The sequence below is a fragment of the Triplophysa rosa genome, linkage group LG15 (assembly GCF_024868665.1).
Source record: "Triplophysa rosa linkage group LG15, Trosa_1v2, whole genome shotgun sequence".
Taxonomy (NCBI): Eukaryota; Metazoa; Chordata; class Actinopteri; order Cypriniformes; family Nemacheilidae; genus Triplophysa; species Triplophysa rosa.
The window spans coordinates 24,784,744-24,811,599 of record NC_079904.1 but is presented as its reverse complement, the minus strand read 5'-3'; the positions used below and the strand labels follow the sequence as shown (position 1 = coordinate 24,811,599).

The following is a 26,856-nucleotide window of genomic DNA, read 5'->3' as shown; positions in this document are numbered from 1 at the left end:
GTCATTCTTTTAATAAATGTTTACAGAATCACAATGCAACGAGAAGCAGGTGAACCTAATAAGATTAAAGTGTGAGCATAGCACAAATTCAGCTTCATCTGCCTTTGGGTTATAAGGCATTTTACACTAATGTTAACCTCACAAACTAACCAGTGAAACAAAGTTAGAAATGAATAATACATATTTTAAACAAAAAACATTCTTCCTTCGCTTTGAGTTTTTTTCACCCAGTTCAGGGTTTCTTTGGCAAAGCAAACTGTTCCTCCAGCTTTATTAACACAACAAAAAGACACAAAGAGCTTTGTGTGCAGTTTCCCAGTGATCAACCTTCCACCACACTCTCTGCATCCAAATTACATCTCACTACATTCATGGGCTCCAGATTTTACTTTACTAACAAGTTTATTGAGGTTTTCTTATTTTAAGGACCATTTTTGTCCATCCAGATATAAAGTAAAAAGTCTAAGACCATATTAAAATGTGCTTTAAAAAAAGTTTATGGTTTAAAAACATTAAAGAAAAGTTATGAAGTAAAAAAGACAAATCACAACACAAATGGTACTTTTATGATAAATGAGATATTACTGGAAATAAGTATACACTATTTTTAACAATATATACACTTTACCGTATTTAATATATATTTACACACTAAACGAAATCCAATTGCACAAATGTTAATGGATATGTTGCACGTAAGAAGATAAACATCCATTCACTGATGTGTTTTAACAAGGATAATTAAAGGTTTATGGGTTTATTGTGAACAATTCTGTAGTGCATAGAAAATTAAACATGACTTTATAGGTAACCTTAACCATCAGCATCACGTTTAAAATGACTCTTCTTACTCTTATTTGAGTTTTCTTGCTCTGCTTCAAACACATTTCACACCAGGCAACTGATGTCCATATTCTTTAAGACATCAGGTTCTATACAAACGTTTCTGTCACTAAATATTCACAGCAGCTAAAAGAAGTCAGAAGATTCAGAAAATAAACCTGGATGAGTCTGAATGAATATTGTGGGATTGCTGTTGAGTTCATACTGTCTGTGGAAGTGTGGAAGGAAAACCATTTACAACAATCAACTTTTAATTAATGCTCTCAAATCTTACTGGTCTTGTAAAATTGTGGAAAAAAATACATTTAGAAGATAGAAATCTAATGTTGACACAAGTGCAGTTAAGCTAGTATTTAAAGACACACTGTATTATTATGAATGGCATAAGAAAGTATTTATATTTGTATAAGAGCCCATTTTTTGTATCTGAATGTAGAGCAGGAATTTAAATCTGTGTAGTTAATCAGGCATTAACAATGAAGCTCTGTCCCGAAAACAACACGACCCGAGAGAGGAACACAAAACCCACTGAGGCAAGTCTTACTGAATATGAAGTTTAGAAGAACTCTGTGTTCCCATCCAGGCAACTGTCCGAATCAGCATGGCATCCGTTCTGTTTTGTTTTTGAAAGAAAAGAGCCACAGATCTGACTGGCTTTGCTAGCATGGTTCTTTAAAGCTGTTCCTTAAAGTTGAGGATCACAATATTTGCCGCCTTTCGAATATTAAGAAAATATGGGAAGATTGACTCTTTTCAAATTAATTTCTTTCAGACTTGTGCATTGTTGCAAAGCAGCTTAACAGTGCATGTTCACAGAGAGACAAAAATAAGTGTCTGCACTGACATTCCAATAATAAATAGCTTAAAGCTAAAAGGGTATTTGATTATAGAAAATGATAAAGGATTTTAACTCCATAAAACAGCTGTTACACCCGAAAAGCACATATAAACACCCCACCCTATCTCTGATCCTAACCCATCACATCCCTAAAACACCGTCCACACCATAAAACTGAGTGACAAGCTGCTGAAATCCAGAGAGAGCACCTACTGAGACAGACCTGAAAAGCAGGTGAAATTATTAAGACAATCTCTTTTAGTGGAATCACATCTTCTGTGGTATCTAATAACCCATTCAAAGAGAGCTCTAGTCATTTTAATGAACAAACTTAAACAAGACTCTATTGTATAGAGAGAAGTGCAGGGTCGTCTCTAGTGTCACAGCATATCATGTGACTGTGAGAACTCTCTGTAACAGATTGTAACGAGGAAGGCGAGACGAGAGCCGTGAGGGAACGGAGGAGATTGGAAGCATAAAAGGATGAGCGACAGGAGTGTACGACGAGAGAGGACCAGGCCTGGACATTGTGTTTTATTTATGTTTGTGTGGCCGGCAGTTGGCCGTGAGGTAGCTGTCGGCCCGTTACTTTCGTTTTGTTGTTGGTTTATTTTATTAAACGTTTGTTTAATGTTCGCCGGTTGTTCGCACGCACGCACGCACGCACGCACACACACAAGAAACCTTGAGAGAGTTACTTACAAGTTTACACTCTCACACACAACAGACACACACATTCATTGAAATAGAGAGTATTCCAACAGAGTTTAAATCAGAGAAAATGTTAGAATAAAGTCATGAAACCCATCTGATGAAAATGAAACATCACAATATCCATGATATCACCTCACAAGTATAAAGTGAACGATCTATATAACGCTCAGCTGTATACTCACACAGTCCAGCTCTTTGCAGTATACTGTAAAGGGTTTTGATAAGTTTTCCACAATGACAAGGTTTGTGTTTTCTCTTTTATCCTCAAACACATGAACTCCAGTAATACGTTCTTAAATTGTTTTGATAAGTGAAATCTTCTTGGAATATCCGGCGAGAAACAAAAGCTTTGCTTTTTGTCTTCTGGACATATTTACATTCATACACTGTTTATAATAGACAATAAAGTCTGTTCATTTTGACATCTTTTGAGCCATTCAGAGAGTTAACACAAACTAAAGAAAGAGCTTTCACCAGTACGGAACACATTATTCCGTTACCTTTGGTGTTTTGGCATATCTCCCATTTCTTGTATCCTTGATGGAAGAAATCTCCAACACGTCGGTCTCCTGCAATCACACACACATCAATGATATTATTATTAGAAAATAAGAATAAAAAAAAGCCACACATGATATTAAACAGAATGTTGAGCAGAGTGAACTACACTTGAGGTCAACCAGAACAGAACCCAGTTGTTTACATATAGAAGTCTTTAAGGGAACTGTCGGTGTAATTGTGAGGGTGAAAAACGGTCACGCAAAATGATAAATAACAAATACAGTTTATTCAAGAAATCTAGTAAGTCAATTCAGGAAAAATCCGAATGTGACCATGAGATCTTGACACATCCCTCATGAAGACAACACTTATATTCACATTATAAGTCACATTACATTGTAATCCTTCCAACTTCTTTAGTGTTCTTGTAAGTAGTTTTGTAATGTAAGGAGCTGCTTTTAATCTATAAATGTACAGCAGAAACATATATTAATGAGATGTGCAGACCTCCGAAATAAACTAGAACTTCACTTTCACAGAAGTGTGAAGGGAGAGAACGAGAGAGAGAACGAGAGAGAGAACGAGAGAGAGAGAGAGAGAGAGAGAGAGAGAGAGAGAGAGAGAGAGAGAGAGAGAGAGAGAGAGAGAGAGAGAGAGAGAGAGAGAGAGAGAGAGAGAGAGAGAGAGAGAGAGAGAGAGAGAGAGAGAGAGATAATCAAAATTGACATCCCAACTGTAATCTGTCTGAAAATAATTCAATCAACTCTAGAAGCAAAGGCGCTGTATGGATGTGAGGTTTGGGGTCCTCTCACCAACCAAGAGTTCACCAGATGGGTTACCCTAACCCAACACCCAATAGAGACTCTGCAAACAGAAATGTCTCAAAACATTCTACGGGTACAGCGAAAAACTCCAAACAACGCCTGCAGAGCAGAATTAGGACTATATCCTCTAATAATTCAAATACAAAAAAAGAGCAATACAATTCTACACTCACATTAAGAACAGTGCTACAGAGACACTCCATCACAAAGCCTTAAGCCATCAAGAGCTGAACCCTTCATCCAACTGATCTCAGAACTGACTCTACAACCCAAAACATGCCCAAGCCAACCCCAAATCCCAGCCAGACTAAACCAAATGATAAAAACACAAAAAGAGAAATATCTCAAACACTGGATAGAAAAAGTCAACTGGAATGCTATCTGTGGTTAAACAGAGAATATAAAGGGGCAGAATACCTCACAAGCGTATCAGACCCTAAAGTAAGAAAAGTGTTGAGCATGTACAGACTCAGTGATCACGGGCAGACACACACAGACATGGACACCAAGAGAAGAGCGACTGTGTCCACACTGCACACACAATCAAGTGTTTTTCATCTCATGTCCAAACTATACACACATCACAGAAACATTCTTCCCCCAGTTTACAAACTTCCACAAAGACTTTAACCAGTTTCAACCAAATATTTCAGACATACTGGGAGAAAACTCAAGAAGCTCAAACCTGCTGCAAGATATGTCAAGTCCTGTCACGACCAAAGAACAACCAGCACAACACAACACACACAAACTGACACTATGACAGGATCCTGTCACCCTCACTGAGAACTGTCACCAATACTTTGCTCTTTTTCTCTTTATATTGAGATGTATATATAGATACTTTTATTTTATTTTGATCTTAATCTAAATCTGTATTTGTGCAGAATGTTTATATTTAGTTTTCCTGTGCTTTGGCAATGTAAAAATGTGTTTTATCATGTCAATAAAGCTTCTTTAAATCTTGAATCTTGAGAGAGAGAGAGGGTTATTTCTTTGCCAAAGATGGTTTCTGATTTGTGTCTGTGATTGAGTCTACAGGGAACATGGGCAGCCGCAGGACCTTCATCTTATGATCATCACTGCGCAGACTCTAACTCCAAATGATATCAGTGGCCGTTTCAGAACTCTTATGCCTTAATTTCTTTATATTGGAAGGATTTACACGTTTTTCCACAGTATTTTATCTACAGTAAAAATACTGGTTCTGGTGTAAGACAGCGAACTAAATGTGTCTTTAAAGAAGTGCACTGAGTTCAGACTTGTATTTGAGTCTCTGTGTGCTTTTCCAGTGTGAGACAAGCGTTTAAATAAACATCTCTGTTCTATAAAAGATGTGTGAATGATCTTCTACAGAACACAAATCTCATCCTCATGTCACCTTACGCTAACAAGTAAAACAGCCTTTGAATGGTAAAAAGCTGAAGATACATTTCATTAAAAACAACTGAAACAAACAAACAAACAACAACAACAACACTATTTTTTCATGAACTAAACAAACTGTTTGCCTTTAGCTTTTAAAACTTCCATGTTCAATTTAGACATGAGGGCATAAGCGTGTGTGTTTAAAGCAAAGGTCTCGATCTCTGCCAATCGAGCGGTCTGTATTTGCAGTGTGAGGCATTGAGTCAAAGGTCAGTCTCAGTATAAAGGTTCTGCTTTGAAGTGTGCGTTTAAAAAGATCCAGCTGTGTGTAAAGCTGCACACTAACATCCACTGTGTGTGTGTCACAAACCACGACAATCGTGACAGAAGAACCCAGATGCAGGCAGGCAGAGGTGAAGGGGTTAACAGAGAGACTTTAATATAACAAAAACACAAAACAAGAAACCCACGAGGGGGTGTAAACCAGAACGAGAAAACAATACAAGTAAACAGGGATGTAACTAGCTAACCAATAAACTACATAACTTGACAAACTAAACTAACACTTACTAGACTAGACAGGACAATCCAAACAGGAACATGCCATGGGAAACCAGGTGAGTACAGGGTATATCAAACACGGAGACCACAGCACGCAAAACAAACGTAATCCAAGAGCACAAGACAAAGAAACATGAGGGCATTATATAGGGAGACAGACAAAGGATAATTAGTAAGGGGCAGGTGTGGGTAATAAAACACTCAGGGAAAGTTAACGAGGAAACGAGATGGCGGGAACAGAGACCCGGACCGGAGAGAGAGAGTATGGAAGGCCGAAAGGTCAACAATCTCTCTCTCCCCATAAAACCTACCGACCCTGCTACAAGACCAAGAATAGACATGACATGATGAAGCAGAGTCATGACATGTTTCTGTTGTATTGTGTGACTTTGTTTTTGTTGCTTTTTTCTGTTGTGTAAATGTTAGTGTGATTGTTTTTTGGCACCTCTTTTGACATTATATTTATTTTTGCTGCATTTGAGTATATTTTATTGTCAGCATCAATTAAACACAATACTTGCATTTGCTTGGTTTCTGTGTTTTTTCCAATTATTCAATATATTATTATACATTGGGCCAGTTGTGGGTGAGTTAGATAGTTGTGGTGGCACTATGGCCCATTTCTGGGAGAAATAAGGTATTTATTTGCTATCTGGGCAGTAGAATAAATATAAAATAACATAGCCATTACTGTGAAATTACAGTACAGCCGTAATACAGAAAACTGAACAATTACGGTAAATTGCTGCCAGTACTTTACTGTGGAATTACAGCACAACTGTAAAATGAAAAACAGCTGCAAACCTGTAAAATTACAGTAAATGGCTGGAACCACTGCTGCCAGTACTTTACTGTAAATTTATGGGGACATTTTTTACAGTGTGGCTGCTCTGCTCAGTGAGATAAAACAAGACCTTTAATCTGAATCTTGCTTTAAATATTTCTTGGAGGGGAAAGACCAGGTCAGATTAAACTGTCATGGTTCTGCCCCATCTTGTCTTGCTTTTCTTGATCTAGTGGCAGAATCATGACAGAACCTCTTGGTTCATGTGGAGAGGGGCATTTTGGCACAGATGGCCTTCCTTACTCTCTGGTCTCGTCATTGTTCCTGCCCTCTTGTGTCCTCGTTAGTGCTCATTATGATTTCATGTCCCACACCTGTCCCCTCTTGATTTTGATCCCTTATAATGCCCTTGTTTTTTCTGTCCTGTGCTGGTTCATTGTCATTCGTTTCATGTGGGTGAGTTCCTGTCTCTGTTAGTCTAGTCTAGTCTAGTCATTTGTATTGAATGGTAAATGTTATCTTTAGTCTTGTTAGGTGTAGTTAGTCCTTGTTCCTGTGTCCTGTTATATCCTTGCTCATGTTTTACCCCCTCGTGGGTTTTTGTTTTGTCTTTGTTTTATTTTATCATTAAAGTCTTGTTAACCCCTTACCCGCTGTCTGCACCTGGGTCCTCTGTCCTTGTTCCCTCACCGATCATGACATAAACTCTGTTAATGTCTACAGGTGAGTCTTACCTCAAACAAATGACCAACAAGTCTAAAAACAACAACACCCATCCCCATCATATTATACATGTGTAAGTCAATGTCCTGTAAAGGTAAACCATTCTCTGTCTGATAAACAGGGTTAAAGTATGTCAAACTCTTCACACAGTGTGCTGCATGCCTGTGGTTTACCTTGGTTTAAAAAAAACTGCAATAAAAACCATCATCACAGCATGCTGGGAAATATTACTTTAACTTTTGAACCTTTGAAGATCCCTAAATTCTTATCATTTTAGTCTCTCACGTAGACACAAAACAATCTAAAACATGGAGAGATGTGTAAAAACAATGCTATAAGTGAAATGGAAAGCAAAATGGTTTGGAATGACAACATTTATCGGTAACACTTTACAATAAGGTTATATTTGCTAACAATAAGTTATTGCATTAATTAACATGAACTAGCACTGAACAATCTTGGTACATGTTAGTTTTCATTTTTAAAATCTAAAGTTGTAACATTAATGAATGCCCAGTAAACTAACACGAACAACTGCCGTTAACAAAGATGAATAAATGCTGTAATGTGCTGCTCATTGTTGTCTCATGCATGCAGATTTATGTGATTTTACTGACTGATATTTTAGAAGATGAGCTGCTCTAGATTTGTACAACAGGACAGAAATGCAAAAACTGAGCAATATGGTTAGAATACATTATTACTACAAAAACCTTTTAGATGTGTCTGTATGTTTGTGACATTCTCTTTTTTCTGTCTGTTAATACTTGTTCGGCTCGGTTTCTTGCGTTTCTTTCTCTTTTTCTCTCTCGAGGAACAATGACGCAGGGGAGCCAGTATTTTAAGTATGACGGGCCCCAAGCCCCAAAGCACCTGCTCGCTCTTTAAATTTGATACTCTCTTATCAAACTGAATTGACTGCACATGAGAAATAAAGATGTGTGACCTACATCTCTGACATACTTAAACAAGCAAAAATGGAGCGGAAAAAAAACCAGGAGGATCCAAAGAAAAGGGAGGGGAGGGGACAAGCACAAACTCTTCATTACAACTCACAACATCTTCCTCACCAATTTCAACTCAGAACATCCTTCTCATCCATCACATCTAATGATTACATGATTGCAAAAGGCATCGCAGGAAACTGCATCTGTTATGTCAAGTCGTTTAATTAATCAATTAATTAAATTATTCAAGTTATTTATGTTCTATTACACATCAATTTGTCAGACACTTTTATCCAAAGATGCTTACAATGCATTCAAATGACACAACATTCCCCAGGTATTTAACCCATGACCTTTGTCAGATACTTACAGTAGCACCTCCTGACAGGTTGCTGTTTTGAGATCTCATTGTACCAGCAAACAGTCCATTTTGTGTAACATGTAAATCCACATTCAATCATTCTTCTACAGTTCTGTCCTCTGATTTGAATCTATTCAAATGAGACCAGACACCCATCAACTGTTCTCGTGCAAACAAAATATTCTAGCATTGCAGTTGATGTTTAATGGTGTTTGATCTGTATGGTGTGGAGTATGTGTATGAACAATTTTGTATCTCTAAAAAGGGTCTAAAGCATATCATTACGCGCATGTCCAAATTTTCTTTAACTTGGCGGTGATTCTCAGACTTCAGACGGGCTAGCATGTTGACCTTTGATGTAATGGTTAACTCCTACAGTTACCAGTCTATATACACAACACAATTTAATGTGATTCTGACCAATACCAACCACGTGTGCTGCTCTTTGTAGTTTGCATTGGTCATTATGGGATTGTGCTATTGCACCGGAGTTTTTTAATATGTGCCTGGTTAATAAATTACCCGCAGAAATGTCCACTCCCATTTGCCCTGTTTAGCAAATCTGGCCCTTGAAATGCTAATGTTCTTCTATCTCTGGTATAAAGCAGTGTAGGCAATTGAGGAAAGGCTAGTGATATCAAGCTAACTTTTGAATCTACACCTTCTCCAAAACACAGTAATAATAATAATACATTTATTTTATATAGCGCCATTAAAAGTACATCACTCATCAATAAAACAGCACAATAAAATACTGTATAAAACAAAACAAAAGATCCAGTCAAGTAAAAGCAGTGCTGAAATAAAATGTTTTAAGAAGAGATTTGAAAGTGGCTAGTGAGTTTGCCTCCCTGATGTAGGGTTAGCTAATGTAACGCACTAATGATGGAAGATTGAAAGACAAGCAGGACGTCCTGTTACTCTAACTTTCACAGATGATTTAAATATGTTTACACCACAAAGCAGCAGCTGGTCTGCTATGAGGACGCGAAGAGACTTTTACCCAGCTTAACAAAAATGTGTCTGAAAAGAATGCCCCCCTGCTTTTATTTAAGAGCAGCACAATGATTCTGAACAGAATAAAACCATATGTGCAGAAGAGCAAAAAACAACAAAAGTTTACATTACACATTTATACACTCTTTGATTTTATATAATTAGCATTACCAAGAAGAGACCTAACCCTGAACACAAGAACAGCTTTGCTTCACTCTTAAGAAAAAAAGTCAAAAACACAAAACAACTGATTTCATGTTGTTAAAGCTTTTTTATATTAGATAAATGTTAAAATGATTAGAAGTTGATGCAGGAGAAGCTGCATTCTATGAGATGGTAATGAGTTCATTAAAGTCTATGTAGAAAATGTCTCTTCTGTTTTTAACTCTGTACAATGTCCTTGATCTGACATCTGCTGAGAGTTCCACTGGGAAGAAGCAATACATGCCGTAATGAAGCCTGGACTCTTCTGTTATGTGTAATTGTATACTGTATGTGTGACCCAATGCCACGTTTGGCTGCAGTCAAGAATAAAACTTCGGTCACGTTCAGCTATCAAAGGCCACAGGGCACAAGAGATCTGCTCTCTTCCCTGTTTTCTCTTTACAGAGAGAGATATGACATGTGCTGGTGAGCTGATAATAACATAACCTTCTCACCAGACTCATTGGCCAAAATTCTACATAAACATTAAATCAGAGTTTTGCTTGAATTTTAATGGAAGCATTCGGCAGACGCATTGATCCAAAGCCAATTTATTAGTCTTTCCGCAACCCTTTGCATTGCTAACACAATGCTCTACCAGTTGTGCAAACCGATTTTTACTAGTTCAAAGTCAGAAAAATATTTTACGCTGTACCTGTAACCTCTCTCATAGTAAAGAATGACAGAGTTTCACCTCCCTCCCACTTGCACTCTTACTTGATAAAAATGAGGCAAGCCATTTGAACTTGGCATGAAGCAAACTTCCATTTCAGTAGATTAGATGAAGATTTAAACTCGGCCTGCAGTGATATTGCTGACAAAGAGACTGAGGTGCCTGCCAGAGCTATCTAGATAATAAATCTAAATAAATAGATGTTCACACGTTTCTCCACTGTCATATAGTTGTTGTGAAACGCTTAAGTGAAAGTCCAGCTCGATCTGTCCTTGAGCTGGCAGTCTGTGGCCTCATGCAAATGTTTTAGTCAAATGCGCCCGTGTACAACAAGAAGAGGACTGAGAGACACTGACATTCAAAGCACATCGACCACTTCACATTCCTGCTCTTCTCTACAAACAAAATATCTCTTCATGTCATTTTAGAATCGATGCTGGCTTTTCTCAATGCAACACAGGTCGTCTTGGCTGCCATTGTGTTCTTTATTTTTCTACACTCTTTTTTACTTTTTCAACAACTTTTCATTCAAAGAAATTAGCAGCAGCATGACATGTTTGTGGGCCCACAGAGTTATTTGACTGTTCAAAGTCCGGTGACCTTTATAGAGGAACTCTATTCTCTTTGAAAAACACACTGCAACATTTAAACAACGCGTTTCAAGGTTTCAAATTGCTAACACTTTTAATCAGAAGAATGGGCTCTATGCATGCAGGCGCGCAGATGTCACTAGGGCATGACCCCCTCACATTCACAGTGACCCGATCTGTCCCCCTCACTGTCCCTAGGAAAGGTGACAAACATGGGTAAAAGTGAGGATTAATTAGGGTTTCCACTGTGTACATTAGCCCAAGTAGTGGCAGACAGGCCCGCCGCTACTTAATTATTTTGCCATCACTGCCTCAGAATCGGGTCGGCCACTGACGTTTACGTTCTCGGTGCTCTCTGTGTGCTGCTGCTACGACTCCTGACCCCGCCCCCAGGGTCCTATGGGGAGCTGTTAGCTGCCTCAATTGTGCCTGCAGTAGCGGTAACCATAGTGATCAAATGCCATCGTCTATGACTGATCGCTGGTGATTTATCTAGACTGAAAAAATTGACTGCATATCTTCCACATAAAGGCAATGAAGAGACAAAAAACAATCCCCTCGTTTTTTCAAAAACCAAACAATGTAAGTATCCTATGCCTGTTGACTTTTCCCAGATGTGGCAGATTGGTTTTGTTATTTATTTGTATAGCTAGTCTTTTGCACTTCGCAAAACGTGGAGAGCATGACTATGCAATTAGGTGAGTGGACAGAAGCAAATAGAGAATTAACACAGAAAGACTGATTGGATAAATCAAACAATTTATCGTCAGGAAATAATGATTTATCTGGATGAAGACTTAATTAGGGTCCTGGCATAACATTATCATCTAACCCACGTGTGTCAAATACAAGGCCCGCGGGCCAAATCCGGCCCACCCCCTCATTTTATGTGGCCCGCGAGAGCTTACAAATTATTGTATTGTTATTATACATTTTATGTCCACGGCCTGAAAATGCAACTCAACTTTATTACCTGCGCGATGACGACATCTAGCCAGTAGGTGGCAGTGTCCATATATATCGCAGAAATAAGCCCCTCCAGTGTGATCAGGTTGTTTCTTGTTTCACACTGGAGGGGCTTATTTCGCGATAACAGCCGGCTGCTTGTACATTATCCCGCTTATTACACGGGATACTTGCCACATGAGCAAAAAACTTGAAATGTGAATTTGAAATATTTTATTAGCTCATTTTTACTGAATGCAGACCTAACAGGAAAAGCTGTTTACTTTCGGTTTCGGTTTACTTTCAAATGTCACGAACATTCAATTTGGTTTAATAATTTATAATAAATATAATGTCAAAGACATATTTTTATTTAATTTGTCAAAAAAAACCTGTTAAAATGATTTGTTGCATCCGGGTTACCGTGTGTTATTACTTTTGAGAGGTTGTCTGGGAATAACGAACCTGCAAATGTCGCAACTGGCCAATCAGAATCAAGCATTCCAACGAGCGGTGTAATAAGTGAGTGATATGATATATACATATTAATTAGACACATCATGTCAAACAAAGACAAATTGATGCAGAGGGGAGGCTATTTCAAGAGGGATGGAAAGCAAATACATGTGTGCGCTTAATGGAAACAAGCCGGTGTGTCGTCTTTGCCAGGAGGCCATCCCTGTTAAAAAAACCAGCATATGCTGGTTTGATATGTTTTGATGCTGGTTTGTGCTGGTTTAGTTGGTCTTTAGCTGGTCATGTGCTGGTCCATAGCTGGTTTAAGATTGTCCAACCAGCATCAAAACATACCTAATCCAGCATATACTGTTTTTTTTCAACAGGGGTGGCTGTGCTCAAAGAATACAGTACAATTTACGTCGGCACTTCGAAACCAAACACGGAGCAAAGTATGCTAACCTTAGCCACCAAGAAAAGCAACAAAAGGTACAAGACTTGAAAGAACTTACATTTTTGGCAGAATTTGTTTGCAAATGCTTCTGCAAAAAATGATGCAGCCGTGAAAGCCAGCTTTATTGTGGCTGAAGAAATCGCCCGAGTTACCAAGTGTTTTTCAGAAGGTACATTTTTAAAGCAGTGTATGCTGAAGATATGTGAGCAAGTGTGCCCTGACCAGAAAGGCGTTTAAAAATGTTAGCTTGTCAAGAAACACTATGCAGACCGACTATGTGTTCATACAGAAACATGTCTTTTGTTTTTTTTAAATAAACTGTACAATAGTTGTACACTTGAATACACTTTATTTTACTGGTCTTTTACTGTCAAAACTAGGTATTAATGGAGTTATTACCAAAATGAGTAATTAAATGCAGATGTAATTATGCAGTGTGATAAAAGAGTGGATACATTTATATAGTCTTACAGTTACAACCGGCCCTTTGAGAGCAACCATAATACTGATGTGGCCCGGGATGAAAATCGAGTTTGACACCCCTGATCTAACCCAATGTACTGTATAAGTTGACTGAGGTAAATTTACTGATTTATGTTTAAATGTTTAAATAAAACATATTTTGCAGAAGGCATGAAGTTTTGGTGGGTGATTGGCATACTAGACAAATAACAGTTTAATCATGCATTGCTAGTGTTGATAGCTAGGCCTTTGTTCATTGTCGTTTATCCATGATTTCAGATAAGAATCCTCAAATGGCTTTTTAGCGCAAACCATTAGCCCAAATTACGCAAAGTTAACTACTTGAGACTAGTTAAAGCCCAAATTATGCAAAATAACTAACTGAGTTGAAATCATTTGCTGACAGCTTTGTCCCCCCAGTTAAAAAATCCTATCTGCGCCCCTGTATGCATGGGTGACTTCCACGTTTCACAGGAAGAAGTTTCCAGTTGGGGAGACTTAAAGCAGAGAGAAATGAAAAAATGAGAAAATAGTTCAATTTATTAGATGCTGTACATTGCGGCACACAGCAGTGGAATATAGAAGTGCTGTTCTACCGTATTTGAAATTATATTTTCATAAGTTAACATTTCGTTATAACATTCAAATACGGTATACTGCCACTTCTTTATACCACTGCGGTGTGCCGCTTTGTGCCACAATGTACAGCATCTGATAAATTTAACTATTTTCTCATTTTTTCATTTCTCTCTGCTTTAAGTCTCCCCAACCGGAAACTGCCGCGGGCTCTTCCTGTGAAACACGGAAGTCATGCATGCATAGAGCCCAAATATGTAATGCAGAAATTCACAGTCATGTTTATTTACACTGTGGGTTCAAATACACATGCAGTGGATCAGCAGAGAATGAATGATACAGAGAGAGAAACAACTTTGCTCAGCAGACCTGAAATGACCAATGATGTCCAGTTTGTAAAATGCTGCATGTCAGAATAGAACTGCTTTCCTAGAGATTTTTTGGACTTGGTTTGTTCTTTTCTTTCAAGTTAGCAGCCTAGGAGCACAAGATGCTGGGAGGAATTCTCCTCTCAAAGCAGCAGGACAATTGTTAGTGTAGAATTTAAAGAACGCTGTCATGTGTAAAGCCACGCGGTTTAAAACAAATGTTTACTAACAAGTCCACAAGTGAGCGATGTACCATAAAACAGCTGAGTTCACAGCTGCACATAGTTGTTGCAAAATGAGTCTCAGGCGATAAGATCCGAGAGCTCACCATTACCACAGCATCAGCAATGTTTCATGAGATGAAATATGAAAAATCCATTCAATTCACAAAATGATTACAGTGAAATAACTGCATTGATTTTTTGCAACTGATAACTAGGGATGGGTATCGTTAAGATTTTATCGACATCGGTACCGATACTGCTTATCGATACCGGTACTTATCAATACTGTTATTGATACTACACTCTATAATTTGATGCAAAAAACACATGATGTGAAAAGATGTTAAACATTTTAAGTTTCTTTATTACAGCTGAGCTTTAGAACTGCAGTTTACAAATGCTTCTGAGCAAACAGAAAATGCCACATAAAACGTGTGTGTGTTCCTTAGCATACCACTTACTGCACTTAGCATGTGGATAGGAGCACATCATAATGTAATTCAACATACTTACTTTACATCACTATGGTTATTTGGCTGGTAGACCGTATTTCTTTTTTCCTTTCTGGTTTTAGGTCTACATAAATTTAAATAGTATTTTCTAAGCACGTCATTTTTTTATTATATGTACTATTTTTTTATAATTTTACTAGCACATTTACTTCAATTTACTAAAGTAAATATACGCCATGGCCGAATTATTAAAAACAATGTTATAACTTGTTCTCAAATAAAAGACTTTTATTTTGACGGTTTGCCACAACGGGGTGTTTGACGGAAGCTTCATTGTTGTGAAACGCAGACGCTGAAACCTCCACAAGCGCAACCGTGCCACTCTTTCACTGAAACACTCAAAACCAGCAGATTACAAATACATCGCGGAAATCATATGGTCCTAGATATCACACATACATCGCGCAAACTTCGGCCATTCGGACATCAATCAGGGATGGAAAATGATAGGCAGCAGCAGCAGCCTCTAATTCGCCATTTAACACCCGAATACACAGAGATGAAACAACGCAAGTATCGATAACAGTATCGTTTGTCATGAAGCTTATCGATACTCTGGTATCGACCCAATTATGTACCGGTCCAAAAAAGTACCGGTTCTCGGTACCCATCCCTACTGATAACTGTGATGAATAGAAAAATGAAAACTGAAGACACAACAGAAGCGTTTCTGCCCATAACAATTGTATCTATGTACAGTAACTTGTATGTAAATTTCTGGGTATGTTTAAAGGAAAATAATGAGCTTTCATAAAATTAAACAAATCAGCTCTTACTCAAACCTACGGTTTCGATTAAAGAAAGATAAAATGCAATAATACTTTGTGCATAATAAAGTTCATGTGCTGCTTGCAAATACTCATCATTTTCATCACGCTGCAAGCCTTACCCATACTCTATAATGAATTGCTTCAAAAGAAACAACTTCATAGATTTCTCTACAAATAAAAAATAAAACGAATTACCTTGTTCTGATCCGTCCAATACAAGAAAAAACCCTGAGGGTCGACATGCAGTGTCACAGGGGTTCCTGTAGTACTGTCCTGAAACAAGAAAATGACATCTGTGTTTGACATTTCATATAATCTAGAAAAATTTTAAAGAAAGAATTTCAAGAATACAAACTAGAGAAATCCATAGTGTGTGCATGCTCGTTCATGTGAAATATTAAGTAAAACACCAATGGTCACGCAACATCAATGAGTTGCACACACGTGTCACGGTTGGCAGGAAGAACCCAAATGCAGGCAACGGCAGTGAAGGGGTTAACAGAAACGTTTATTACAAGACAAAAAGGGACAAAGCAAAACACCCACGAGGGGGATAACAGAAAACAAACTGGATAATATACAAGAACATGGGCTTAAATAGACTAAACACTAGACTCACAAAAACTTTGACAAGGATAAAACTAAACTAACACTTACTACAACAAATGATAACAGGAACAAGAGACACGGGAGAAAACGAGGAACATCAGCAATCTCAGTAGCTCAGTAGCACAGGAACAAGGAACGTAGGACACGAGAACAACCACATACAATGCACGAGCACAAGACAAAGAAACAAGAGGGTATTTATAGGAAACACAAACGAGGGATAACGACATGGGGCAGGTGTGTGACATTAAACACTCAGGGAAAGATAACGAGGAAACAAGAGGGATGGGGCCAATGACAAGACACTGGAGAGAACGTATATTATTGTCAAACGGACAATAATATGTTTCTCTCCACACATAACCAAAGACTTTGTCATGGCTCTGCTACAGGACCAAGAAAAACATGACTAAGGAAGCAGAGCCATGACACACACGGCTACAACTATCTTGGAACAGAAATGGCTTCCAAAGCTGTTGCAACAGAGACAGAAACAAAATACTGTACATGAATTGGGTTTGCATCTCTGTTGAAGAGTTTTGGAAGTGCATTTTTTCTGTTCCTGAAACACTCCCTGTGTAAAAGTCATTGGTGTTTGGTGATGAGTTCCTGGCTCAAAGTCTGCATTTACAGTCACACCAAAGATGTTCAGCTGGGTTCAGAACTGGGCTTTATGCATTTACATTTACATTTAGTCATTTAGCAAACGCTTTTATCCAAAGCGACTTACAAGTTGGTTAAACAATGGAAGCAAATGGGTCAACATTAGGAAAACAAAAAGCATAAGTGCAATAAAACATGTCTCACAAAGCCTATTACAGTGTGCAGAGCTTAGTGAAGAGATGAGTGACGTGCGCTCTCTTCGGTTCATTGAAGACCACTCTTGCCACTGCATTCTGGATCATCTGTAGAGGCTTGGTTGTGCAAGCTGGAAGACCAGCCAGTAGCGCATTGCAGTAGTCCAGTCTGGACAGAACAAGAGCCTGGACTACAACTTGCATAGCATGCTCGGATAGGAAAGGTCTAATTTTCCTAATACTGTAGAGGATGAATCTACAGGACCAGGTGGTGCTGGCAACATGATCAGTGAAGTTAAGCTGATCGTCGATCACCAACTCCCAGGTTTCTGGCCGTTCTGGAAGATGTGATGGTTGATGAGCCCAGTTGAATGGAGAAGTTGTGATGACTCTTTGTGTCGCCCGGGATTACAAGCAGTTCCGTTTTAGCAAGGTTCAGCTGCAGGCGATGGTCGTTCATCCAGAGTGAGATGTCGGCTAGGCATGCTGAAATGCGTGCAGAAACAGTCAGATCGTCAGGCTGAAATGACAGGTGGAGTTGTGTATCATCCGCATAGCAGTGATAGGAAAAGCCATGTTTCCGAATGACAGAGCCTAGGGATGTCATGTATATAGAAAATAGCAACAGACCAAGCACTGAGCCATGAGGCACCCTTGTGTCGAGATGTTGGGACTCAGAGACCTCTCCTCTCCAGGATACTCTAAATGACCTACCTGTGAGGTAAGATCTGAACCATTGTATCACCACTCCAGAGACACCCATAGCCTTGAGGGTCGACAGGAGTATGTGGTGGTTAACAGTGTCAAAGGCAGCAGACAGATCCAGTAGGATAAGTACAGATGAGTTAGAGGCGGCTCTTGCCAGTCTCAGGGCTTCAATGACAGAGCAGCGCAGTCTCCGTGGAATGACCGCTCTTGAAGCCAGACTGGTTGCGGTCCAGGAGGTTGTTCTGGGTGAGAAAGGATGAGAGCTGGTTACATACAACACACCCAAGAGTTTTAGCAATGAAGGGGAGGAGTGATACCGGTCTGTAGTTCTCTAACAGTGCAGGATTAAGAGTGGGTTTCTTCAGTAGTGGGGTAATACGGGCTTCTTTGAAGACTGCGGGAAATGTACCAGTGGTGAGAGACGAGTTGATAATGTGGGTCATAGTGGGACCAATGGATGGAGATGGCCTGGAGGAGATGAGGGGGGATGGGATCTAGCAGGCAGGTCGTTGGGTAGTTCGAAGACATGACCTTGGAAACATCGTCTTCAGATAGGAGCGAGAAAGAGGGGAGCGAGCATGTGTCGAGGGTTTGGGCGTGATCAAAAGGCGGCGGCGCAGAGAACTGACTGCTGATGGTGGTAGTTTTCTTTACGAAGAAAGACAAAATCATCAGCTGTTAAGTCCGATGCAGGTGAGGGGGAAGGCGGGCAAAGAAGAGCAGAGGAGGTTTTAAAGAGAGTACAAGAGTCAGGTGAGTTGTTGATTTTAGCATGGTAGTACTGAGTTTTCGCAAATGAGACATTAGCAGAGAAAGAAGAGAGGAGAGACTGATAGAGACCGAGGTCAGCGGGTGGCGCGATGCTCGCGGAGAACAACAGATAACCAGGGGCCAGAAGGGGATGCACAAGATGGCCTAGATGTAAGGGGGCATAAGCTGTCTAAGCAGGAGGTAAGTGTGGAGCAAAGAGTGTCGGTGGCGTTGTTGGTATCCAAGAGAGAGAGCTGTTCAGCGGGAGGGAGCGTGGCGGAGACCGCAGAGGATAAGCGGGAGGGAGAGAGTGTACGTAGGTTGCGTCGGAATGTGACCAGTGGGGAGGCATGTGTAGTGTCTGGGGTTAGGTCGAGATCAAGAGTGATGAGGAAATGATCCGACGTGTGCAGCGGGGTGACCTGGGAGTGATGAGTGGAGCAGTAGCGTGTGTAGATATGATCTAGTTAATTACCAGACTTATGAGTTGCTGAAGTGGGAACTCGCTTGGTCAAACGATGCAGTCAGGTTGTTGAAGCATGCGGTTTTTCAAGGTGGATATTGAAGTCTCCAAGTACCACCAGATGAGTACCATCCTCGGGGAAGGACGACAGAAGCGTATCCAACTCCTCCAAGAAATGTCCAAGCTGACGTGGGGGATGATAGATACCTACAACATGAGTTTTAACAGGGTGGATTACAGTAACAGCATGTGACTCGAATGAGATGTTGTCACATGAGGGTGCCAGCGGTTTAAATTTCCAGTCGTTAGGGATAAGTAGACCGGTTCCTCAACTCCTCCCTGATATGCGTGGGCTGTGGGAGAAAGTGTAGTTATTGGAGAGGGCAGCCGGAGTGCACTGTCCTCTGGCTTGATCCAGGTTTCAGTAAGTGCTAAAAGAGAAAGACCAGAAAGAATGCTTAGCAATAGCTGTGATGAAATCTGCTTTGTTTACAGCAGATTGGCAGTTCCATAAACCAATGGGAAATGTAATTGAGGATTGTAGCAGAGTGCATCGACGATATAAAGCATTGGATGACTTCTAATTTCCTTCTTTTAAATTCTAATAAAACAGAAATATTACTTTTCGGACCAAAGACACGTGAGCAGAATATTTCGGATTATGACCTGCAAATTGAAGGCTGCACTGTTACTCCAACAAATACAGTTAAAGACCTCGGCGTTATATTAGACAGCAACCTGTCATTTAAAAATCACATCTCAAATGTCACAAAAACAGCCTTCTTCCACCTTAGAAATGTTGCCAAATTGCGAAATATTTTATGTGTGGCTGATGCAGAGAAGCTTATTCATGCATTTGTGACCTCAAGACTTGACTACTGTAATGCACTGCTTAGTGGTTGTCCTGCAGCATCAATAAACAAACTACAGTTAGTTCAGAATGCAGCTGCCAGAGTTCTAACCAGGTACAGAAAATACGATCACATAACCCCAATGTTATCAACCCTTCACTGGTTACCCATTAAGTATCGTATTGACTTTAAAGTTCTTTTAATTACTTATAAAGCCTTAAACGGTTTAGCCCCTACCTACATAACAGAGCTTCTACCGCACTACAACCCATCACGCTCTCTAAGATCTCAAAACTCCAGACTTTTGATAACACCTAGAATAACTAAATCCACCAAAGGGGGTAGAGCTTTCTCATACGTAGCACCTAAACTCTGGAATAGCCTCCCCGATACTATTCGAGGGTCAGACACACTCTCCCAATTTAAATCTAGATTAAAGACACATATTTTCAGCCAAGCATTCACTAACACATAGCTAATGAACAGCAGCTACGCTAATTATTCTCATTCTGCCCTCGCCTCGGGATGCCCATCCCGAGGTAGGGAGAGATTCCGCCAGGCCCAGATGAACGTCATATGCCCATCCCCAACTAGAGATTACGCCTGCTACATCGGAAAATCCCGTGCCATCCTCCTGCGAGAGCCTGCGGACTGACTGACCATCCCAGCTCCATCCAAGGCAATTCCATCACCACCCAAGAAAAAGGCGACCATCTGGCCGGCCCAGCTCAGACAATTCCATCTCCAACCGAGAGCAAAGACGGACTACCTGTCACATAAATGCTAAATTTACAATACTTGGTATTTAATGCTAAACTTACATCACATGACAGCAGTTTGAAGTTATGGCTGCAATCAGTGACTTTGATTGGAGGTAGCTGGGTGGGTGTTGTAGGGAGTGGGGGGGCTTGTTGGTTGTGGTTCGGGGCGTTTCATTTGTTGGGACTGTGTGGGTCTGGTCTGGTTGGTCTTGTTTTGTGGTCGATGTCGGACAACAGAGGAATAAAGTTAATTATGCCATTACTACTTTTCCCTGGTTGTTCCTCTGTTGTCTGTTGTTGATCGCGTAATGGGACTGGGTTGGACCTGCACGGTTTCGGCGGGTGGGGCTTCCTGGGTCGTGGCTCGTGGGCTCTCCCTGTTCTTCGTGGACGTTGCTCGGTGGCTTTGGTCGGGGTCACTGAGTGCAGCTATGACACGTCAGAGGAGACCTGGCCCTCCCGGCTGAGCCTGGTTTCTCCCGAGGTTTTTTTTTCTCCATTATTCATCATTGGAGTTTGGGTTCCTCGCCACAGCAGAGCAGTGCAGTGTTGGCTTGCTCACCGGGAGACTGCATTTATTTATTTATTCATTTATTTATTAGATATTATTTATTATAATGATCTTGCTTGGTCTATAAACACCATGCACTGTGCTGTGTTTTACCTTTCTGTGTTTTTCTTATTTGCTCCTGTAAAGCTGCTTTGGAACAATGCACATTGTGAAAAGCACTATATAAATAAAATTGAATTGAATTGAGGTAGTTGTAGCTGCTGAAAGAGTGCACAGATAATTAGCATTGCGTTGCCTGCTACGTGATACAGGAGATTTACGAGTTGTAGTGACAGTTGAAATGTGAAAATCCATGTTCAAAAGTGGGGAATATACAAAACAAATGACAAGAAGAGAAAAAATAAAGTGCAATAGTCGAAGTGCAAAAACGCAATAGTCGAAGTGCAAAAACCACAATAGTCGAAGTGCCTTGTCGGTGTGCTTGCTCGGTGGAGCCGATGATCTTTACGCTCTTCGGTCTTCACGCTGTGGTTAATCGCACTTAAATACCCGTTTTAATCACGCAATTGAATTCAGCAGGACGCGCCTTCAAAATCTCACAATAACAAGCGAAACCAGAACAAACGCGACTTCGACACGTGACACGGCGGTAGTAAACAAAGCAACGACACTGCGTCTAAACTCAATAAGACAATATTAATCGATTACACTTCTGTTGACTTCTGCTGCAAAATGCTTCTCGCTAGTGTTGCAGGATACACCAGTACCTTCTGTTAAAACGATACCAATTTCTCATTTATTTGGTACCGGTAGTTTAATGACGCGCGCTTTTCAGAGAAAACACATCCTGAAATGCGTCCATTTGCGGCAGCCGTATGTGTGCGCGCATGCTCTCTTCAGTCAGTGGACGCCTACAACTTTCTTTCCTCGTATTTGCGCTGCAGATTTCGGGGTGACAACGAAATGAAAGTCATGGCGGCAAACATAAGTGCCTTTTCCGTCTGTTCACGACATGTCAGTGAAGCAGATGCGCAAAGGGGCATTATAGCCGAGTTAAAGCGTGCGGCAAATGCAGACAAAGTCCATCTGTGCAAAATCTGCGGACCAAAAGGGCCAACATGATCAGCTTGGCAAAGCATTTCACCAACAGACATCCCGACCCGTTTAAAGAACTTTAAAATTGACAGGTAGCGTATGTGAATGATAACAATAGCCTGAATAATGCTTTATGATTTATTTTGTGACAGGCCAACATTATTGATAACACTTTACAACTAGGTTCCATTTCTAAACATTAGTTAGCTAACATGAACTAATAATGGGTACTAATACTTCTACAGCATTTATTCATCGTAATGGTTCATTTCAACGGATTTAATAAATATTTCAATCAATTTAAAATATTAACAGTTGTATTTGTTAACATTTATAAATGAACTAATATGAATAAACAACTATATTTGTATTAAGTTACATAAACAAATTAATAAATGCTGTAAAAAGAGACTTATTGTTAGTTCATGTCAGAATGCATTATGTAATGTTTTTAATGAATTTTTATTTATTGAAGTGAATGAATTTAACCATGCTTTAAGGTCTTAGCTAGTATTTATGTAGATTACTTTAAGTTGAAACAGTTCATTTTCTCGTTTCGCCTTAGTAGACAGCAGCAAACACTGAGACAGGTACATGTATCATAGATTGACACCTGACACTCATATGTAGGTCAGTGTGGTGACATGTTATTTTTAAATAAGGGGGAAGATATGCTCAAAAAGCAAGGCAGGAACACGGTGTAAGTTGTAAGAGTAAAAATAAAATAACAGAATTTTAAGTTATTTATGTTTCATCATTTTTTATTTAATTACTTCCTGTATGTTCTTTTTGCATGGTATCAATTTAGTATTTGTATCGAAATACTTTTCTTAGGTATTGTATCGAAGTCAAAAAAATGGTATCGTGACAACACTACTTCTCGCAGACTTCTACTCTGCCTGAATCAACTCAAAACATTCCTGTTCTGCACTTTGTCTGACTAACCAATAACTGTCTGTGTTGTTTGTCTCTTAAAAAACATCTTTCATGTTGTTCATTCTCTCCTTTGCTTACTTGAGCTCTAATCCTCATATGGGTATCCTAACATATGGGTTATCCTACCAATACTGTTTAGCATGTTGACAAAATGTTAAATGTTCTACTTGTAAGTCGCTTTGGATAAAAGTGTCTGCCAAATGAATAAATGTAAAATCTAAATGTAATGATTTCTTACTGAACCTTGCCATGTACACAGAAAAGGGCCCTTCTAAATTTTTGCTATAAAAGTAGAATCAATTTCCTAGAATATCATTATATACTGTAATATTAATATATGTACTCATGGAAATGACTAAAGTAGTCAACACTGTTCATTGGAAGGGGGCGTCCCAACACTTTTGCCCATATAGTGTATCTAGGGGCCATATGTAAAGCCTTTAGAAAGATGATCTTGTGTCATTTTTGGCAGAACCCTTACACAGACTGACACAGAAAATGCTGATATTGAAAATGTTGGTATCAGCCCAGCTCTGAGGATTCAGGCTCCGTCAGTTTAAGACTGTATTAATTCACTGAAAGATGGGTAGGAAGTTAAGACAGAAATATACAAAGCGACTTTAGTTATAGGAAATATCAAAACCCTAACAAGAAATCAAAAGCTACAAACAAGTCAATGGTTGATATGCAACAGATGTTTAATTTTTGGTCTATTCAGATAATCATTCTGAGACATTGTTGAGATATTATTGCTGCCAGGCAGAAACAACTGAGCTATAACTGTAATATCACTTGTGCTTCTCTTACACATCTATTGCGTGTCAGAATGAGGTAAATTCACACACCAGCATGCTGAAGGTCCAGTGAGCGCGAAATCAATCTCTCACCTCCAAATCTGAGCTCTTGTTAGGCTATTTAGAAAAGTCTTTGTTAGTCCTGAGACACTGAATAACCAAAACTCTTGTGATCCTTCTCTTTACCGAATGACAACATGCATGCAGAACGATAGATTCATCCAAACAGCCTTAACAGAGACTTAAAATAGGCTGGTCAAATACAAACATGCAAAAATAATTGATATGGCAAAATCTCCATTCACACTGCTCAGTTTTGCTCTGGTGAAATGACAAGTCAATTACAGATTAATTCCCGACCACAAAAGGATAAACTAACAAACACAGCACACATTTGTTCAAAGTTAAATATCTGACAACTACATGTAGAGAAATAACGGCATTGGAAAGGAGGGATGTGCACGTGTATGTTACTTACATCATCCCATTTCATAAATTTGTTGCCCGTTTTCAGCCTCTCGGGCACAGAAGCAGGTTTGAGCTTGAGCGCGTGAACTCCGGGCTGTGCTCCTGCCATCTGTGCGCGTTCCCTAAACTTCACACGCGACGCGAGTGATGTTAAAGATTATAGATTCACTTGTGGAACTGTAGAGACGCCTTCGTGCTCGTTCCCGTGTCCTGAAAGCAGACGTGCCACAGTTGTAGGTTCACCGTAAACCGGAGAAGCAGCGGACCTGATTGAGATCCTAGCGGGCTCGAGCGCGCCGCCCTGCGCTTCATTTACTGTAACAAAACTTTCGAGAGCAGAAATTAATTTATAAGAACTTTAAAAAAGAGCTCAGACTTTTGACATTTCAGTCACGAGTCTTTCGATCAAAATGTGTTTATCAACACATTCACATAATGTAAGCTAATGTAATTAGCTAATGTAATGTTGATTTAGTAGCTATTGTCTTCAAAACGTATGACAAATGTTTAATCTGTAGACGTAAGCCTATTCGTGACGTCATTACCAACGCCATTGGTTATGATATTTTTCTTCTGCTACATTAAGTGTTTTCCTAAATAAACACTAATAAATAAATGAAAATCAACGATGAGAAACCTTGATGTAACACATACCCTATCTAACCCTACTATTAGACAATCCGAGCATAAAATAAAGCGTTAGCATTTCATTCGTCAGTTAGGCTACTTAAACCAAAAAAATATCAAAAATGAGTGGAAACTATTTCGTGGTGTACTTTATTACTGACAGCCAAAATGCCACATTTAAATACTACGGAACACATCACTGTTTCATATGTGCATTTAAGGCTTCTTCTCAGGTGGGTGTAGGTGAAGTTTTTTTGCACTTCTGTTTGGAACCTGCACAAAGCCATCATTTATGACATTTATAACGCACTGTGTTGTGTTTGTATCATAGTGTGTAAACCGAAACAGACAAGTGATAGATTATTTTTGCCCCTTTACTGTATTTTCCTCTCCTGTGTACTGTGATCATGGCAGTGTATTTTATGCCTTGATCTTCAAGTTATATTAAAGTCATAGACCTCTTCGGATGATGTAAACAATTCTGGTTCAACCGTGATCCAGAAGAGCTTCCTGTTTTAGTTCTTCAACACTACAATACAACTAACAGAATAATTGTAACCCGTTAAATTGTTTAACAAATATCTTTAAGATTTAATAAATACTAATAATAAATAAATAAAAACTGCTTCTGGACCATTGTTTACAGCTTACAGTGTTCTTTGTTTATATTTATCAATCAATAATATACTGTATATACATTATATATATTAACATTGATTGTGGTTAGATATAGGTAAAATGTGCCTGGAAAAAATATGATCGGAAAATCAAGGTGCTTTTTAATTATGCAAGCAGTGACATACTGTACAGTAGAGACATAGTATTATTGCAGCATTGTATCTTATAGAATAGAATAGAATGAGCTTTATTGGCCAAGTATGTTTCCACATATGAGGAATTTGTTATAGTGACAGAAGCTCCACAGTGCAACAGAAAGACAGCAACAGGACAGAACACAGATGATAAATAATAATAATAATAATAATATACAATAATATAGAAATAGGCAATGTACAAAACAGCAAAAACACAATATACAATATAGACAATTATGTATGTAAAGACAATTATGTATGTATCTTATGTGGGAATGTTGGTGTTGTGAGATCCTCTGTATTATAATATTGCACAAATCCTAAAGTTTAAGCACGAGGGATGTTGTCCTCCATTAAATCGAGGTTAGTTCAATGGTTGAACGTGGGTAAAAACTATAGGAGTCTGAAGGTGCGTGTCACGAGACCGATATAGCGTCATCCAGATGGCAGCAGAATTAGAGGCGATTGCCGTTAGCAACCATTAATGTCGATAAAACACGTGATTTTGCACAGATAATGCCGAAGTATGACGTCTACTGAAAAAGTTTGAATAGTGCTATTTATATTTATCGCCATGTGGGATTCTAATTCTAAATCAGTCCTCCATCATGGGTCATGGCGACATCATGTGGTGAACATGCGAACGTAACGTGCGATTGACTGGAACGCATTGGAGCAATGTCAACTGCTTTGACTTTGCCTCGAACGTTTAGCGTTCATCAGTCTTGATCAGATGTGTTTTAGTACTTCTTCCCACAAACTCAATAGTAGTTAATTCAAACAGTTGAGCAACACAAACGTTTGTAAATGAAAGCAGAGCACCACCCTAAATCTATCATTCAGTTATAATACACACTAATCACAAACTTTTCATTCGTTTTGAGGTATTTTAGCTTAAAGTTTTTGACTAAAAAGCAGGTTTGATGACGCACTACATAGCCATTGAAAGCTTATTGGCTGGAATGCTCTTCTCTGAT

At 39.2% G+C, this 26,856-nt stretch overlaps 1 protein-coding gene across 3 annotated transcripts in view; it reads right to left on the bottom strand.

Moving 5' to 3' along the window:
• The window catches only part of LOC130565581 (1-phosphatidylinositol 4,5-bisphosphate phosphodiesterase beta-1-like), a 52,820-nt gene extending 28,125 nt beyond the window's left edge, over positions 1 to 24,695 (bottom strand). For all 3 annotated transcript variants that reach the window (XM_057352425.1, XM_057352423.1, XM_057352424.1), the window contains exons 1-3: positions 24,448 to 24,695; positions 15,890 to 15,967; positions 2,896 to 2,964 (exon numbers count right to left, since the gene is read on the bottom strand). In XM_057352425.1, the coding sequence (XP_057208408.1) occupies positions 2,896 to 2,964; positions 15,890 to 15,967; positions 24,448 to 24,546 (246 nt within the window). In that variant the 5' untranslated portion in view covers positions 24,547 to 24,695. The remainder of the gene's footprint in view (positions 1 to 2,895; positions 2,965 to 15,889; positions 15,968 to 24,447) is intronic.
• Between the last annotated feature and the right edge of the window lie 2,161 nt (positions 24,696 to 26,856).